The sequence below is a fragment of the Phoenix dactylifera genome, chromosome 5 (assembly GCF_009389715.1).
Source record: "Phoenix dactylifera cultivar Barhee BC4 chromosome 5, palm_55x_up_171113_PBpolish2nd_filt_p, whole genome shotgun sequence".
In the NCBI taxonomy this organism is placed as follows: domain Eukaryota; kingdom Viridiplantae; phylum Streptophyta; class Magnoliopsida; order Arecales; family Arecaceae; genus Phoenix; species Phoenix dactylifera.
Genome location: NC_052396.1, coordinates 9,870,266 through 9,886,627, shown reverse-complemented (window position 1 = coordinate 9,886,627; position 16,362 = coordinate 9,870,266). Strand labels below are relative to the sequence as shown.

Here is a 16,362-nt window from a genome sequence, read left to right as displayed (position 1 = left end):
TAACTAAGCTTGGTTGCCTCCTTGTTGTGCAAGTGGGTGCAACAAAGCAAGTTGGTAGGTCCACCCATGCACGCCACTCCTCTCTCTCTCTCTCCCCTTCTCCCATGTATATAAGAGACCCTTGTATGTGCTTCTTCTCAACTGTAACACCAGGCCCAAACCACCACCGTCATCAACAACATAAGAACACCTCCTCTTCCTCTTTCTTATCCACCACCACTGTGTCACGGGCCACCGGAATTAACAAGCCATGCCACCCCATGAGCCCGAGTCCGGTGGAGGCCACCCAAATGAGCCGGCGGACAACACGGCCGTCGACGTCGGTGCATGTCCAACCCCTCGTCCAAATCCTCGTCGCCTCCCGCAAGCCACCGCGGTGTTTCCCGTCGTCCTTAAGGTAAGAACACGTATGCATGCATGCATCTGTGTATTGTAGTTGTCGCGCATACGTATATAGACTTCAATTTTGAATCTGTGGTGGATATTTCAACTACGAAAAATCCATGAGGAAGCATCCAAATTCAAAAATTGTTGATGTTTAATCGGTGCTGATGATCGTCATCATCAGTTTGAGGAGGTGGTGATACGGGGTGAAGGTGGGCCACCGCGGCAGCAAAGGCCCAGGGCTGTGCTGCTGCTGCTGCGGCTGCGGCGGCGGCGGAGGCAGACGAGGTGGTGGCGGCCCGTCGGAGAAGACGATACTGAAGGGTATCACGGGGGTGGTGTGCCCGGGGGAGATGCTGGCCATGCTGGGCCTATCCGGCGGGCAGCCGGGAGACCACCCTACTCACCGTCCTCGGGGGCCGCCGCCTCGCCAGAAAGCTCTCCGGCGAGATCATTCAAGGATGGGCTATGATTGTATAACGAGGACCATGGTGTGTGGGATCTCACCGGAGCAAAACACCGGGAGGTATTCCCGAGGAAGGATCGGATTGGCGTTAATTTTGCAGAGGCCCAGGTTATTCTGCGACATAAGGGCTAGAGCAAAGATGGATATAGCGTTAGGCTTGGGGTTGAAGTGCCCTCACCCCATTATTGTGTGTATATATATATATATATATTATATAACCGTTAGTGGATATCCGAGAGTCAAATTTTAAATCCATTCTAAATTCTAATAGATTTAAATTTTAAATATTAAATTTTATAAAATTTTGCTAAATAGGTCCTATACATGTTTGCCTCAAACTGCTGCTGCCATGTATTACTAATTATATTATTGATTTTTATTTGATATTAGTTATATTCAGATTATGCCAAAAAATTTCTTTTCGTCCTTCCTTTTCTTATTTTTTATTTTTTTTGTAATTCCAACCTAGATATCCAACCTAACTTGAATAACCTATCCTGCATAACAATTAATCGAACAGCTTGAGGTATCTGACAAATTTACTATTTTCTGATGGAACAAGTTTGAATTTTTTGGATAAATTTTTACTAGAATTTAGGATGGAATGTAGAAGTAGGATTTTAAATAGATTTGGATATGAGTAGGTAAATTTTATACGTATCCTATCCTTCTCATTGCCATTTCTAGTGTTGCCATGTCTATTGGGGCTGCCATAATGTTGCAACCAGGTGCTTCCTAATTCTGACCCGACAAATCTTTAATCTAACGGCTATGATTAACTAGAGTGATGAATTCCCAGCCCTAAAACTCTAGTTCGGGCATGTGAGGATAAAAGTCTGAGTCGGTCACGACATGCCAAAAGGTAAACATGTGAAAAGAAAGGGCAAAGGGAGGCAAAGTGGTAGGGCTTAGGTTGTGGGACCCTCCACGTCAGACCGTTCCTACCAATGATTTTGGGGCGGCCTAAGTCTATGTCACATCAAACGGTGAAGGGCAGCCATCGCTCGAAAAATTCTATCTTTCATGCACCACATGGCGGTGCACCTCTATCACCAGCACATTCCTATAAGCCTCTTTCATCAAGCACTCATCTTGATAATCATTTAGACTACATGCACCACGGTAGCTGATTTCTATGGACCTTATTCATCAAATGAGCTTCTTGTTGCATCATCATAAACACTAGAGGATTTGATTAACCGCATACAACCATACTAATGCATGCAGTGTAGATAATAATTTTTTTAATGTTTGGTTTATAAGAACAATCGTATATGATTGGCATGGTGCAGTGACATATGGTGTACATAGTGTAGGATACAATTTCTCTTGAAAACAAAAAAAAAAAAAAAAGTTTGACCTTCTGTTCCTCCTCCACGGAGGCCAAAGCAAGGCCCCGATAGTGGGGAGCATTATTGTCACTTTCCTTTTATGTCTTCCACAATGGGACGCTTTAGCTCACTAACTCAACACATGGCATAGCTAAGTCAACAAGACTTTGTGCCACCAACTTGACCTATGTCATCCATCATCAGCAGATTCACCCAATTAGCGCTTAATGGTTGAAAACAAGCACCAAGACTCTCTAACATAGCCACTTTCCATGTAATGAATCATCCAGCATTCGTTCTTTTATCACAAGTAAAAGAGATGGGGAGTTTTTCTGCCCATAACCATATATATTGCATTGTTTAGCTTTCTAGCTCAACTAGGTTTCTCACAAGCTCTGTCAGAAACATAATTAAGGGTCTGTTTGGATAATCCAATAGGATTGGATTGAATTTCTTGCTAGATTCATAGATTGAGCATCGATTTAAGCATAGCTCATATCAACCAAATACGTCCCAACTAAATTTTGTGGGAGGAAAAGTATCTTCATGAATGTTTTTTGCTCTCTATATATAGATCGGTAGACCCATGGGATGGCATTTAGGCTGAGACTTGGACAGATCTTTAGAATATGTAGGCCCTAAGTAGGCTCAACCAAGTGGATGGGAATTTTTGAGTTTGTAAGCATTGTGTACGTGCATTATTGTTCCAAAACCACGATATTCCAAGACAGACCAACATAGTGGCCCCATGCTCCCAAGTGCATGGGATTTTTATAATATGAATGCCAGTAAATGAATCCATGATAATAGTTGGAGTCTATTCATGCTTTTAATCATTTCTAAATCCAAATATATATAAGATCTCGCTAGCAACCTATGATCTCATATTTAAGGACAAGCAACCATGTAGCCACGTATCTCATGAAGATTTTTTTTCACTTTTCTATGGAAAAGGCTATTCTGATGCTTAACCACTCCTAGATCTTAATATTATGCACTTGAGAATCAGGTGACTGGAGGAAAAAAAAGGATAATGGGTTTTTTGAAGAACTATTTGCTATGCCTTTATTCTTTCCAATCTCCCTTTTCCACAAAATGCTTTGCTTTCTTATCCAAAGGAAACGAACAGTTCTACCAAGTTCTTTAGCACAAAGATATTCCTGAGGGTTGCCTTTTGAGATGATCATGGACCAAGTTTATGATTCTTTGAGTGGTTAGCATGTGCTTGTTTCTACCAAATCCAAGAAAAGATATGTTGAATATAAGCCATCTCTCTCTTCCACTGAAGTGAGCCCCTTTTGGCTGTGAAAAGTACTTATAACTAGTTTTATCTGCACCACAAGCATCTCCTCTCTCCATTCAGATGCATGTCCCATAGTCTTTTCAACTAAGGAGCTTTTTGAGATTACATTCTATGGAAAAGAAGTCACCATGGGTCTTAACGCAACCTTCTAGATACTAGATTATCTTTGCTCTCTCAAAATCAGGAATCCAACGACATTATTCACACCCTCCATGCAACATGGGGCCACCTGGTTTTTAGCCGAAACTGGAAGGAAACTTTCACCTAATTACCTGAAATGATTGAAGAGATGCAGACTTACAATGCAGTAACATAAATTGCACATAAAAGAAAATTAGTTGCTTTTGGGATCTAGTAGCTGATCACACACACACACACACACACACACACACACACACACACACACACACACACACACATATATATATATATATATATATATATATATATATATATATATATCTGTGTGTGTGTGTGTAAGCTGTAAGAGAGAAACCCTACAGTAGAGAAGAAAAATGATTACAGCCGCCACCTTTTCCTCTCAAGATTCCCTCATTTGGTTCCTTATTCCTCTATGTTTAAGACCCAGACTATCATATTTGAAAGGTTTAGCAGAAGTGCAGATTAAATTGTTAAGCATTTTTGCCTAAATTATAATCCATCCACATCTCAACAAGAATTTGCCAGCTGGTTGGTAACCCTCTACTCCTGGAAAGACTTAACATTGATGGTGGCACTCCCAACAAATTTCTCAAAAATAGAAATATAATATAAGAGTATAATTTCTGTTAATATAATAATATGAGAACACCAAAACATCTTAAGCAGTAAACAGAAGCTAAAAAAGAATAGTAAATAGTTATACACAGGGGTAAGTAGTTATGCTGCATGCTATATTCAGTTATGTAAGAGCACTAACAAACATTATCCGAAGGCCTCATCTGTTTGTTGATAATATAACAGAGTGTGCACTTAAATAAAGTTACATATACACACACACACACACATATGTATTGGCCGACTAAAATCCCTAACAATCAATACTTAAAACTAGGTAAAACTAGATTTCAGTACTTTTTTTGTTGCAGAATATGATAATCTATTATCTCTTTTAAACCTTAGAAATGATTCAATACTAAAAGTATTGGAATTTGGTAGATAAAAATGTAAAGATATTAACATCTTTAAGGATTTTCTAATAAGCATGGTATGCCATACCGGACCGAACCTAGTGATACGGGGCGTACCGTACCAGTTTAGTACCGGTACTTGGTACGGATGACGTACCGATACTCAGTACATATAAAAAAAAATGTCCGATACTGTACTAATATGGCACTGGTATGAAGTCCGGTACCGAGACGGCGAACCTTGCTAACAAGTGTGGATTTGAAAATTGAGAGGTTTAGGGTGATTGTCAGCTAATTAGTTAATATCTCTATAATAGTTGGAACAAGGTCTGCTGATTATGACATTTGTGTGCTTAACCCTTTCACTCTAAAATTGATCCTTTTTATTCCATCGCATTTAGAGGCCAATTAACATCTTCAAGCATGGGCCATCCTTGCAGAGGCCTCGCATCCTAGCGTGCGCTCCAAGTGGCTGTGTGCTCATACGCTCATTCCAATTCATTACCTAAAGTACACGCAGATCCACACCAACCCAACTCCCAAACAACGCAAATGTATTTTACTTCATCATCTTCCATCCATACACCACAAGTGTTAACTAAGCTTGCTTTCCCTCCTTGATGTAAAAGTGAGTGCAACAAAGCTAATTGGTAGGTCCACCCAGCCCATCCTCCTCCTCTCCTTCTGCCATGTATATTAGAGAACCGTGTATGTAGTTCCTCTCAAGTATATGTAACTCCAGCTCCAAACCGCCATCGTCATCAACAACACCATAAGAACACCTCCTCTTCCTCTTTCTCATCCACCTCCACTGTATCACGGGCCACCAGAATTAACAAGCCATGCGACCCCACGAGCCCGAGTCCGGGGGAGGCCACCCAAATCCTCATCCAAATCCTCATCGCACCCCGCATGCCACCGCAGTGCTCCCCGTCGTTCTTAAGGTAAGAATACGTATGCATGCATGCATCTGGATGTTGTAGCCGTCACGCATATGTGTATAGACGTGGATTTTGAATCCGTGGCACATATTTCAACAATGAAAAATCCATGATGAAGCATCCCAATTCAAAAATTGATCATGTTTATGTTGGTCCTGATGATCATCTTCAGTTCGAGGAGGTGGTGTACAAGGTGAAGGTGAGCCACCGCGGCAGCAAAGGCCCAGGGCCATGCTGCTGGGGCAGAGGAGGTGGTGGTGGCCCGGCGGAGAAGACGATACTGAAGGGTATCACGGGGGTGGTGTGCCCGGGGGAGATGCTGGCCATGCTGGGCCCCTCCGGCAGCGGCAAGACCACCCTTCTCACCGCCCTTGGAGGCCGCTGCCTTGCCGGCAAGCTCTCCGGCAAGATTACCTACAACGGCCTCCCCTTCTCCGGCCCCATGAAGCGTCGCACTGGCTTCGTTGCCCAGGACGACGTGCTCTACCCGCACCTCACCGTGGCCGAGACGCTGGTCTTCACGGCGCTGCTCCGCCTCCCCCGCTCGCTGGACCGGGCCGAGAAGGTCCTTCAGGCCCACCAGGTCATGGCCGAGCTCGGTCTGACCCGGGTGGCCCACACCATGATCGGCGGGCGCCTTGTCCGTGGCGTCTCCGGCGGGGAGCGCAGGCGGGTCAGCATCGGCCTTGAGATGCTCATCAACCCAAGTCTGTTGCTGCTCGACGAGCCGACGTCGGGGCTGGACTCGACGACGGCGGCGAGGATCGTGACTACGCTGAAGCGGCTGGCGACGGAGAGAGGCAGGACGGTGGTGACGACGATACACCAGCCGTCGAGCCGTCTGTACCACATGTTCGACAAGGTGGTGGTGCTGTCGGCGGAGGGGAGCCCGATCTACTACGGCCGGGCCCACGCGGCACTCGACTACTTCGCCTCCATCGGCTTCTCATCGCCCCTCACCCTCAACCCCGCCGACCTCCTCCTCGACCTCGCAAACGGTACGTTGCATTCCCTCCTTCCTCTTCGTTAATTTTTAGCACCACCGTCGCCGTCGGTCCGGCTGGGTCTGGCTCTAGTTTTGCTGTGAGTTTTGCTGGGCGGGCGTGCCTTCTTTCTTGCTATCCGGCGTGGGCCAAGGCAGCGCGCAGGAAGTGGCCCAGGGCAGCACCTCGAGCAAGCCCACTGGGGGTGTTGACAGGAACAGGTCTACGGGCCCCACTTGATCATGGGCCCACAGCACTTCCACCACCACCACCTGCAAGATCTTCGAGGTGGGTAGTGGATTTAATTCGTGTTCCAGATTCCGTCCAGTTTGTGAAGTATCTATTATCAGGTTGGATAAACCAACCACTACTGGAAGTAAAGATTAGTGGAGAGTGTGTAATTGAACATGACAGACATATAAGTGCTTGTTTCATTCTATTATTCGTCTCTTTCGGATAAGTAATTATTCTCTTCGACCAATGAACAAGCAACAAAGAGCGATTGATCTACAACCCTGCACAAGCAGGAGAGCATTCCAGAGGAACGTATATGGAGGATCAAAGTTTTTCGGGAGATAGAAAAAGATTTGTATGAACTGTAGCAGATACTCTTCTTCCACCGAAAGTGATAACATCTTTCCTGACTTTGTTTAGAGAAAAGATTATTATTGATTTGCTTTTCTCGGTCCTATAAATTTATGATTTACCCCTAAGTCAGCATAGGAGAATGAACTGTTTCAGCTTTTACTTGTTATGGGCGTAAAGATTTTTGAGTCCTGGGACACTGCTCTCTCTCCCACAACGAATGCTTTCGTTGTTAAGCATTTACTTGGCCTAGGATTTGTTCACCCATGTCCATCATTCACCATGCACTTGTAAAGCCATACCTTCTGCACATGAAAAACTTTTACTTGCTTATAATTTGAAAATTTTAGTTTAATTCATAAAAACTATTGTGATACATCAGAAGAGATCATTGGATATAATAAGTTTCCAGGCCAGCATTTCACGGATTCAAGGTACTTTTCTTTTGTTCAGGGATTACACCGGATTCCCCGCGTGCAGCCGAGCATGGAGAGGCCCCCGGTAGCACGGAGCGGGAGCAGCAGGCGGTGAGGGAGGAGCTCGTCTCCGCCTACGACCGCAACATCGCCACCGGATTAAAAGCCGAGCTCTGCAGCGTCGATCCAACCAACTACGGCTACACCAGAGATGCGGCCATCGCCGGTGAGCTTTCCAAATCGACGTCCCTTGCCTTTTCCGCTACTAAGAACTCATTTAAAGCAGCACCATTACTTGTTGCTATTTCCTTGCTTAATTATATGGTGGGGATGCAGCAAAGAGAGATCAATGGTGCACAAGCTGGTGGGAGCAGTTCCAGGTGCTGCTGAGAAGGGGGCTCAAGGAGAGGAGGTACGAGGCCTTCAACAAACTTAGGATCTTCCAGGTCCTCAGTGTGGCCACCCTCGGAGGGCTCCTTTGGTGGAAAACACCGCCGTCCCATATCCAGGACAAGGTAATTAATCAACCCAATCCTCTTCCTCTTCCTCTTCCTCTTATTCTTCAGCAAGGAGAAGGACATATATATGGCTTTGAAGAAGAACGTACAATGAGTTGCATGCATTTGTCTGGCAGACGGCATTACTCTTCTTCTTCTCGGTGTTCTGGGGCTTCTACCCTCTATACAACGCCGTGTTCACCTTCCCTCAGGAGCGGCCCATGCTGATCAAGGAGCGGTCCTCCGGCATGTACCGCCTCTCCTCCTACTTTCTGGCTCACACCGCCGGCGACCTTCCCATGGAGCTCGCCCTCCCCACTGCCTTTGTCCTCATCATATACTGGATGGGAGGCCTCGATCCACGTCCCACAGCCTTCATCCTCTCCCTTCTTGTTGTCCTCTTCAGCGTCCTCGTCTCCCAGAGCCTCGGCCTGGCCATGGGTGCCCTCCTCATGGATGTCAAGCAGGCCACCACCCTTGCCTCCGTCACCACCTTAGTCTTCCTCATCGCCGGCGGTTACTACGTTCAGCACATACCCCCCTTCATTGTCTGGCTCAAGTACTTGAGCTACAGCTTCTACTGCTACAAGCTCCTCCTCGGCGTCCAGTTCAGCGAGACCGACTACTACGAGTGCTCGCCGGGAGTCATGTGCCCGGTGGTGGAGTTCCCTGCAATCAAGTCAGTGGGACTCAGCAACATGTGGATGGACGTATGCATCATGGCGCTCATGCTCGTAGGGTACCGGCTCGTCGCTTACCTGGCCTTGCATCACCTGCAGAGCTGGTAAGGAAGAGGAAGCCACCATGTCCATCTTGCATCCTCTATAGATCGCCTGCCTTGACCAAAAGACACACAGTGAGCATCAATGAGCCAAAGAACAATAACGTCGAGTCGTAGAGACACAGAGGAGACCAATAATCAGATGCTTCGATCTTTTTCATTGTGAGAAAGTTGCCAATGAGTACAATCCACCAGCATGCAATGCATTTTAGGAGAGTGCATGCAAAAGTATAATCAAATTTTGATATTATTATGCATGAATAAGATTAAGTACAAAGGTAATCTGTTATCAGAAATCATGGCACAGAAGATGCTGGTTCTATTGCTTCTGGTAGCCATAAAAGTTGATAGAGCTTTTCAGCAATAAAATCTACTTAGTTACCAGGATGATGACTCAAAAAAACAGAAATGGAAGTCCAAAGGTACTGTTGAGCTTTGAAATTGGTGAATCATTATTAATTCTTGGAAATTTAAAAAAGAATTACGGTTCTCTGCACAACGGATTTTACATGATCAAAATCTACTGAATATTGTACATACAAAATGTGGAGAAAAGAACTGGGCAGGTGAGAATTTGGGGAATGAATGAGACCTTATGAGATTACATATTGCTGCAGATTCTTTGTTCTCTTCTTGCTCTTCAATTTTCTAAAGACATTGGATTCAATCTGCCGAATCCTTTCTCTGCTCACACCCATCAACTCCCCAATCTCTTGCAGCATTTTCTGTCATCCCATCCTCCAGCCCAAACCTCCATCTGATCACTTGCTTTTCCCTTGGATTTAGAGTATCCAGCACCTTATTCAGATCCTGCTTCCTAAATTGCTTTATGAGAATTTCTTCTGATGTTTCAGCCTCGGGATCTGCTATAACTTCCTGGAAAGCAACCAACATACATTAGTCAAAACCAGGAACAGAAGATCGGAAAGAGATATCGGTCTTTAAAAATATACAAGAGGATAAAGAAAGAGGATGATGGACAGACCGAAGGCTTTAGGCTTTGGTTGATACCAATCTTCTGGTCTAAAGATCTTGGGGCTTTAGGGGTTAGCATAACTGCATTAAGCCTCTTCGTCGACAGCCCTGTTGCTTCCGCAACTTCTTCATAATCAGGATGCCTTCCATTCTCACTGTAAAGCTGCTTTTCAGCCTCCCGTACTCGATAAGTTGCTTCAACCATGTGCAACTGTTCAACCCCCAATATTAAGAGATGGAAAATATTAAGAGATGGAAAAAAGAATCACTAAAAAAGGCATAATTGGAGGAGAACCAATTAACATCAACTCTATAACATACAACTTGTCGTCCAGTTTAAAGAGGATAGAGAGAAAATAAATTCAAATGTTAGCATACAATTCAATCTCCAATTTTATAGTGACTCAAATAATTTGAACTTAGCAAATTTTCCCATCTCAGTATTAGCAGAAATGGGGGCTTCTCTCTCTCTCTCTCTCTCTCTCTCTCTCTGTATGTGTGTGCGTGCACCCGCGCGTGCGTGCCCGCATGAGTGCACATTTTTGTAGTCTGTGAGGATTTTCTTTTGGGCGGGGGGAGGGGAGCGCAGGGTGGGGTTGAGACATATGACGAAACTCTGAAACTCTGATAAGGAACAGAGATTCCATTCCATAACCTAACTGAAATTGGTATGTACAAGAAAACCTTCCTTCTACTTTCAGCTGTAACATCTCATAGTGCACTTTCAACTTCATGTGGGCCCACAAATGCTTACATGCTGAAACGTGACAAATTGTAGAGACGGTGGTCTTAACTCCCCTACATCCTTAAGTATTTCGCATTCTAAGAATAATGGGATGAAACATCTGTACAGTCCTGCACTTAATGCTCCACAAAAGTAGCAATCTATATTCAAGCAACCTTAACATTCCTCAAGTTATTTTAATGATGCCGCATACAGGTATGCATATCCTTGTCTAACAGCAATGCCACCCTGATAAAAAAAGCTTTTCTCAGCAAGTTTCAACAATGGTATATCCGACCAAAAAACTGAACCACAGACCTAAAAACACTTTCTTTGTACATTCCCAAGTGCTTAAGAGGTCTCACTATAATATCTCTACTCATTTCAAAAGTCTACTTCCTGTTAGCATATAATATTAGATGCTGAATGTAAAAAGCCTGGAGTTTTCCAACTATGTTTTTGAAAGAAATCCCAAGACAGCTCCAGATAACACTTAGCCACCTATAAAACACAAACGGCTGTAAAAAAAATCCATTCTTCATGACTTTTTTTTTTTGCTTCTTTTTTTATACCCAAGGAAGATATAGCCAATATAATGAAAGATATGCCTCTACTCCTGTATGAAGGAGGCATGTCCTTTGCTCATTTTGGAAAGACAAATTCATAGGGACTTAATCAGAAGAATGGAAGAAGAACGACAGTTGTTTCATCCACAATCCAAATGGTAACAGCCAAGATACAAAACAGCTGACTTGAAATCTTCAAGAAAGGAAATATCTTCTTTTTACCATTTTTCCAGACCTTCCTTCAGTTGTCAGTAATGCAGCTTCGTATTTTATTCTCTAATTAACTTTAAAGGTATTAATACTTTCCCTTTTTTTAAGTGCATGTTCTCCAGAACTTACCAAATTGTTAATATGAAATATCTACATTCATCCAATTTCAAGAACAATGGGTAATAGTAATGCTGCAATCCATGTGAATGATGTCAAAGGAGAACTTACTGGCAAACGAATTGTCCTAGATTGTTCTGAAAGACATCTGCGAATTGCTTGTTTGATCCACCAGTGTGCATAGGTTGAAAACTTAAACCGCTTTGAAGCATCAAACTTTACAGCACCCTTTACCAGGCCTCGGCATCCTTCCTGTAAAAAAATATTCAAAATCAACATACTGAAGCTGGACAGAAACCAGTAAAGTTTGCACTGATTCCCAAGAAGAATATGCAGACACCTGAACAAGATCCTGTAGGTTCATTCCCGCATCCTGAGTTTTTTGCAATAGACATAACAAGCCGTATGTTACTTTTAATCATTTTGTCTTTGCAAAAGGTTCCAAAACTCAGCGCTTCCTTAGTGTCCTTTGATCGACTCCAGCTGGTGCTGCCCATTGAGCAAAGGTTGGTTGGTCACCATTTCTTTCTGCAAGCTCCTCTCGGAGTCTTTCTAGCTTTAATAGGTCCTGTTCACATCCATCCAGCAAAGATAACATGAATTAGACCCAAAACGCAGATTGACTGGCAAATATGACATGATAAAACATGGTCCTCCAGGAACAGACTAATATGGAATGATAGTTGAAATGTTGACCACAAGATGAGTATAATAAGCATGAGAATATTGTGGAAGTGCATCATAATTAAATAGGACTGAATCCAGACACGAGAACATCAGCAAGAGCTTAGGAGCAATAAAGAATGTAGAAGAACAAAAAAAGGTAAATATATATGATGATTAATATGTTCACGTTATATAGCTTGGACAAGTCCAATGAGCAGGCGGTATCCATTTGAGGTTAAAGGGTTATAAAATAGGAGGAGAAGAACAACAAAGTCTTGACTGAAAGTAAGGAAAAGGAATTAGAAGGAAGCTGTGGTTTTGGAGGACTTAGGAAATGAAATGAAGGAGAATCGGTAAATACAAATTGATGGAATGAGGATCATGTTAATACTTTTAAATCTAGAACTATAATTCTGGTCCATCTAGTGCTTAGATCTGTCCATCCACTCAATCTTTGTTACTTCATGCGAATGAACTCCTGCCACCACTATCTAGAAAGCTAGTGACAGATAGACTGATGCATGTCAAAGCAAGCAAACAAGTAATAAAGAAAATCATTTTAGTCCAAGGTTTTAAGTGTTGCATGCTGATGCTGTGCCAGACTGGCACTGGCACCATACATGATGTGCCGTCTTCTGCCATGCCAGCACTTGGGTTGCACTGGCACTTAACAGTACGACACACTAGTCCAGGCTTGGCATGCTGGTTCTCTAATCCTTCTTTTAGTCATCAAAAATGCCTCAAGAAACGCAGATATGTCCCTCAAACCTATCAATGCAGTAGCTCTTTACCTGAATTCCATCCGACAATTCTAGCTCTTCAGCTGCTGTGAGAAGCTTTGATGTCCCTGTTGTACCCCTCAAATAACGCAAGGGATCTGAATAATCAATCTCCTGAAAAGCTGAGCACTTTTTCTTGCTAGATGATCCAGATTTGACAGGGATAACACTAGAAGCAGCCTTCTCTGCTGCCCTTGCTCTTCTAGCTTTCCTCTCAGTTCGACGTCCAGATCTCACAGCTATGCTCTCAGAGTATTGCATTTTTGGGGGTTCAAGTTCATTATGTGTTAAATTGGAAATATCCACGTCTTGATATGGATCTTTGGCAGGATGTTCCTCATGGGGCTTAGTGTCACTTGCAGTAGACCTCTCAAGCCAGAGGATTTCAGCTTCAGATGAAAAATCCTCTGACTTTTCTAATTTTACAGATGGATCATTTACAAAGATCAGAGCAGCATCTTTTGCAGCTTCAACTGCTGTTCTAGCAAGAGCAACTGCCTCCGCTGTACCTGTGAGAAGTGCTTCTGTTGCTAGGGTTGCTTCAATATTGGTCTGGACAAATTGAAAGAGAACAAGGAAAAAAATAAATAAATAATTATACATTTATGTGCCTAAATGAGGTAAAGATTTGTTGTTTGCTGAACCCAATCATCCCATTAGAGTTTGAATAAGAGGGTCAAACAAATCATGAGCATTGATAACCTGTGGTGATTTTTTGACATGTGAAGATAAAGAAAATATGTTTCTTTATCATGTTTGGCACCGTCATTCGCATAGTGTTGTTATTTGATCATTTTAGTTTAACAGGAAAGCACAGGCGCGTGCTTAGTTATACAATGCCATCCAAAAAATCATGTATAAACTTTATTCTGGAAGCAATGCAGCTATACTGCTGTCTCACTACTATCTTTTTAAATAATAAATTTTAGAACATGGGTTGCGGATCCCTAATTAATTTATTCCTGTTGAGATACAGTTTTAAACTCATAATTTTATTTTAAAAAATGAATCTGGGACTGATGATATCGAACTGCAATACTAGATTCAGCCGAAGAGAACCACTATTAATTGAAGAAATAAAGAGAAAACTTCTCCCCATATCGAACATTGATGAGAATTTTCACCCCCCACACTGGGCTTTGTAAAGTTTCCTTCTTGGAATTCTTCTCAGATTTACCTACTCGGCATTTGTTTATATTCCCATTTGAACTACTTAGACATTATTGCAAAGTAGTGTACAATTTTTGGCACTGAACGTTGTCGAAACAAGCCTTCACTAGCATATCTTCCGTATTTCATTTTCTCATTCACTCTATTGACTTTACGAATCAATTCAAATTATTGAATTTATGGTGAGCATGCCAATATTGAAATACAACCTTGTGAAAAAATGACCCAATTTCGACAACACTTAGGGCTCGTTTGGTTCGCAGGAAGCATTTTCCTTTCTAGGAATATGATTCCTGGGAAACAAATTCCTAGGAAGAGAATGCCTAGGAAAATACTTTTGGCATGTTTGGTTGACCATGGGAAAGTGACAAATTTCCAAGGTGATTATGTTTGGTTGGCCATCCACTTTCCTAGGAAAGTTATATATAATTCCTATTATGCCCTTAATAAAAATTAGATTTTTAATGCCTCTTTAATGCTTCTTTAATGCTGAAGGGACTTTTTGGGAAAAAGTAAAAATGGAGTGATTCCCGCCTCATGGGAAAGTAACTTTCCCATGTTTCTCATAGGAAAGACTTTTCCATGAAATGTGGGAATCACATTCCCATGGGAATACAACTTTCCCTTCTCTCTCCTTTGAAAACTCCAACCAAACAAGAGGCATCTCATTACTTTCCCGTTGACCACACTTTCCCCCCTTCTTTTCCCGCGAACCAAACGAGCCGTTAAAGAAAAGCCAACTCTAACCTTCATTGGTAGACCAAGGTCTCCTACATATGTCAAGGGTCTTGTAGCAGCTAAGGAGGTTGAATGAGCTTCCAGTGAATGTATACACTCCATGTCAATCACAGCTGCAGTTGAGGATGAAACACATTGACTACGAAAACAAACAGAATCGCTGGCCTTTGCTGCAGAAACAGAAATTCAACGTACATAAAAATTTTTATATCACAACTTTGTGAAAGCATCACATCCCAAACATGCTATACAAGCTGGGCACCTAACACAGCCGGATATTTTGCAGGGCACTGACCTTGTAAAGGCCTCAAAACCTATGCAAAAACAAAACTTACAGCATCAATTTGAGGCCTTGCATTCTTCATAGGATCATGCCCAGCCTGGGTGGCGGGTTTGGGGCATGATGGAAAGATTGCTGAAAGGCATGACTGAAGAATTAGATGCATTAATTTCTCTAGTACCAGAATGCCAGTGACAGATAAAACATGCCTAGATTCTTGTATTCGCAGAATACGATTCAGAAATCTAATCAGATTCCAAGAGGATATCCTGTCATGCCACTCTACAATGCTTTCCTCTTGGTGGCATTTAACACCAGAATCTCAGGTTGTTTGGATCCAGACAACTTACATGAACAATGCTACAAAAAAATAACAATTTTTTGAACGGTTTTTTTTTAAAAAAAAATCTTTGCCTAATTTTACCAAACAAAACTAAGAAAAGCTTTGGTTTTCGGAAGGCGACTTACAGTTAAGGGAAGGGTGATGGGAGAGTGGTCTGAAATGGGCGTCGGAGGAAATGGAGGGGTGCTTGAACTGCGGCACCAGGCACGCCATCCCCCAACTCTTCTTCTTCCTCCTATTTTTTGCTTCTTTTTTTGTTATTATTTTCTGATTGGCCGATCGACTGCGAGAGATGAGATGAGGAAGGAAGATGAGTTTGTGTTCTGGGAAAATTCATCAATCTCTTCTTCTTCCTTCTTTTCTTTCGTCGACGTGACGCTGAGAGGGGTGGGATCAGGAAACGGATAACGGAGCTAATGGCAGAAGCATCGAGCCAGCGAGAGAAAAGTGAATCCCAGAGAATGAGAGAATTGAACCGGACCGGACCACCAGCTTCCACTGAACCCAACCCGGTCCAATTTCTCCCCTCAGCAACCAAATGAGGGTAGGGGTGGCAATCGGGTCGGGTTGGACATAAACGGGTCGGATCATATATAGGTCGGGTCAGAAAATCATAAACCTGAACCCGACCTGTTTATTAAACAGATCAGAAATTGCAACCTGAACCTGACCTGTTTAATAAACAGGTAACCCGACCCGACCCGTTTAACCTGTTTAATAAATAGGTCACCTGTTTGCCCAATCCGACCCGACCCGTTTAACCTGTTTAGTCTAACCCATGCTGAACCGACCTGTTTAACCTGTTTATCCAACCCGACCCGACCGGTTTAACCTGTTTGTCTAAAGCTATCGGTAATTAAGAAAATAAGTTAAAAAAATGGTTGCTCGGCGATCACTAAAGCTGAAAACCACAATCTACTCTGTTCCAGTTTGACTTACTCAATGATCATGTCCGTCGGAGTCTGGCTTTCATATGC

At 42.9% G+C, this 16,362-nt stretch overlaps 1 protein-coding gene and 1 pseudogene across 2 annotated transcripts; one reads left to right on the top strand and one right to left on the bottom strand.

Annotated features, from left to right (window-relative positions):
* Window positions 1–134: 134 nt before the first annotated feature.
* LOC103696134 (ABC transporter G family member 14-like) lies at window positions 135–9,201 on the top strand. Of its 2 annotated transcripts, none has more exons than XM_026800785.2 (5): window positions 135–397; window positions 5,728–6,553; window positions 7,577–7,765; window positions 7,876–8,054; window positions 8,174–9,201. In XM_026800785.2, exons 1-5 carry the CDS (start codon window positions 251–253, stop codon window positions 8,822–8,824), a joined length of 1,992 nt encoding a protein of 663 aa, XP_026656586.2. In that variant the 5' UTR covers window positions 135–250; the 3' UTR covers window positions 8,825–9,201. The 2 variants fall into 2 exon arrangements, with proteins under 2 accessions (XP_026656586.2, XP_026656587.2); XM_026800786.2 differs by lacking the exon at window positions 135–397 and adding an exon at window positions 4,660–5,558.
* A 255-nt stretch (window positions 9,202–9,456) lies between these two features.
* LOC103696135 lies at window positions 9,457–15,978 on the bottom strand (annotated as a pseudogene).
* Window positions 15,979–16,362: the final 384 nt, after the last annotated feature.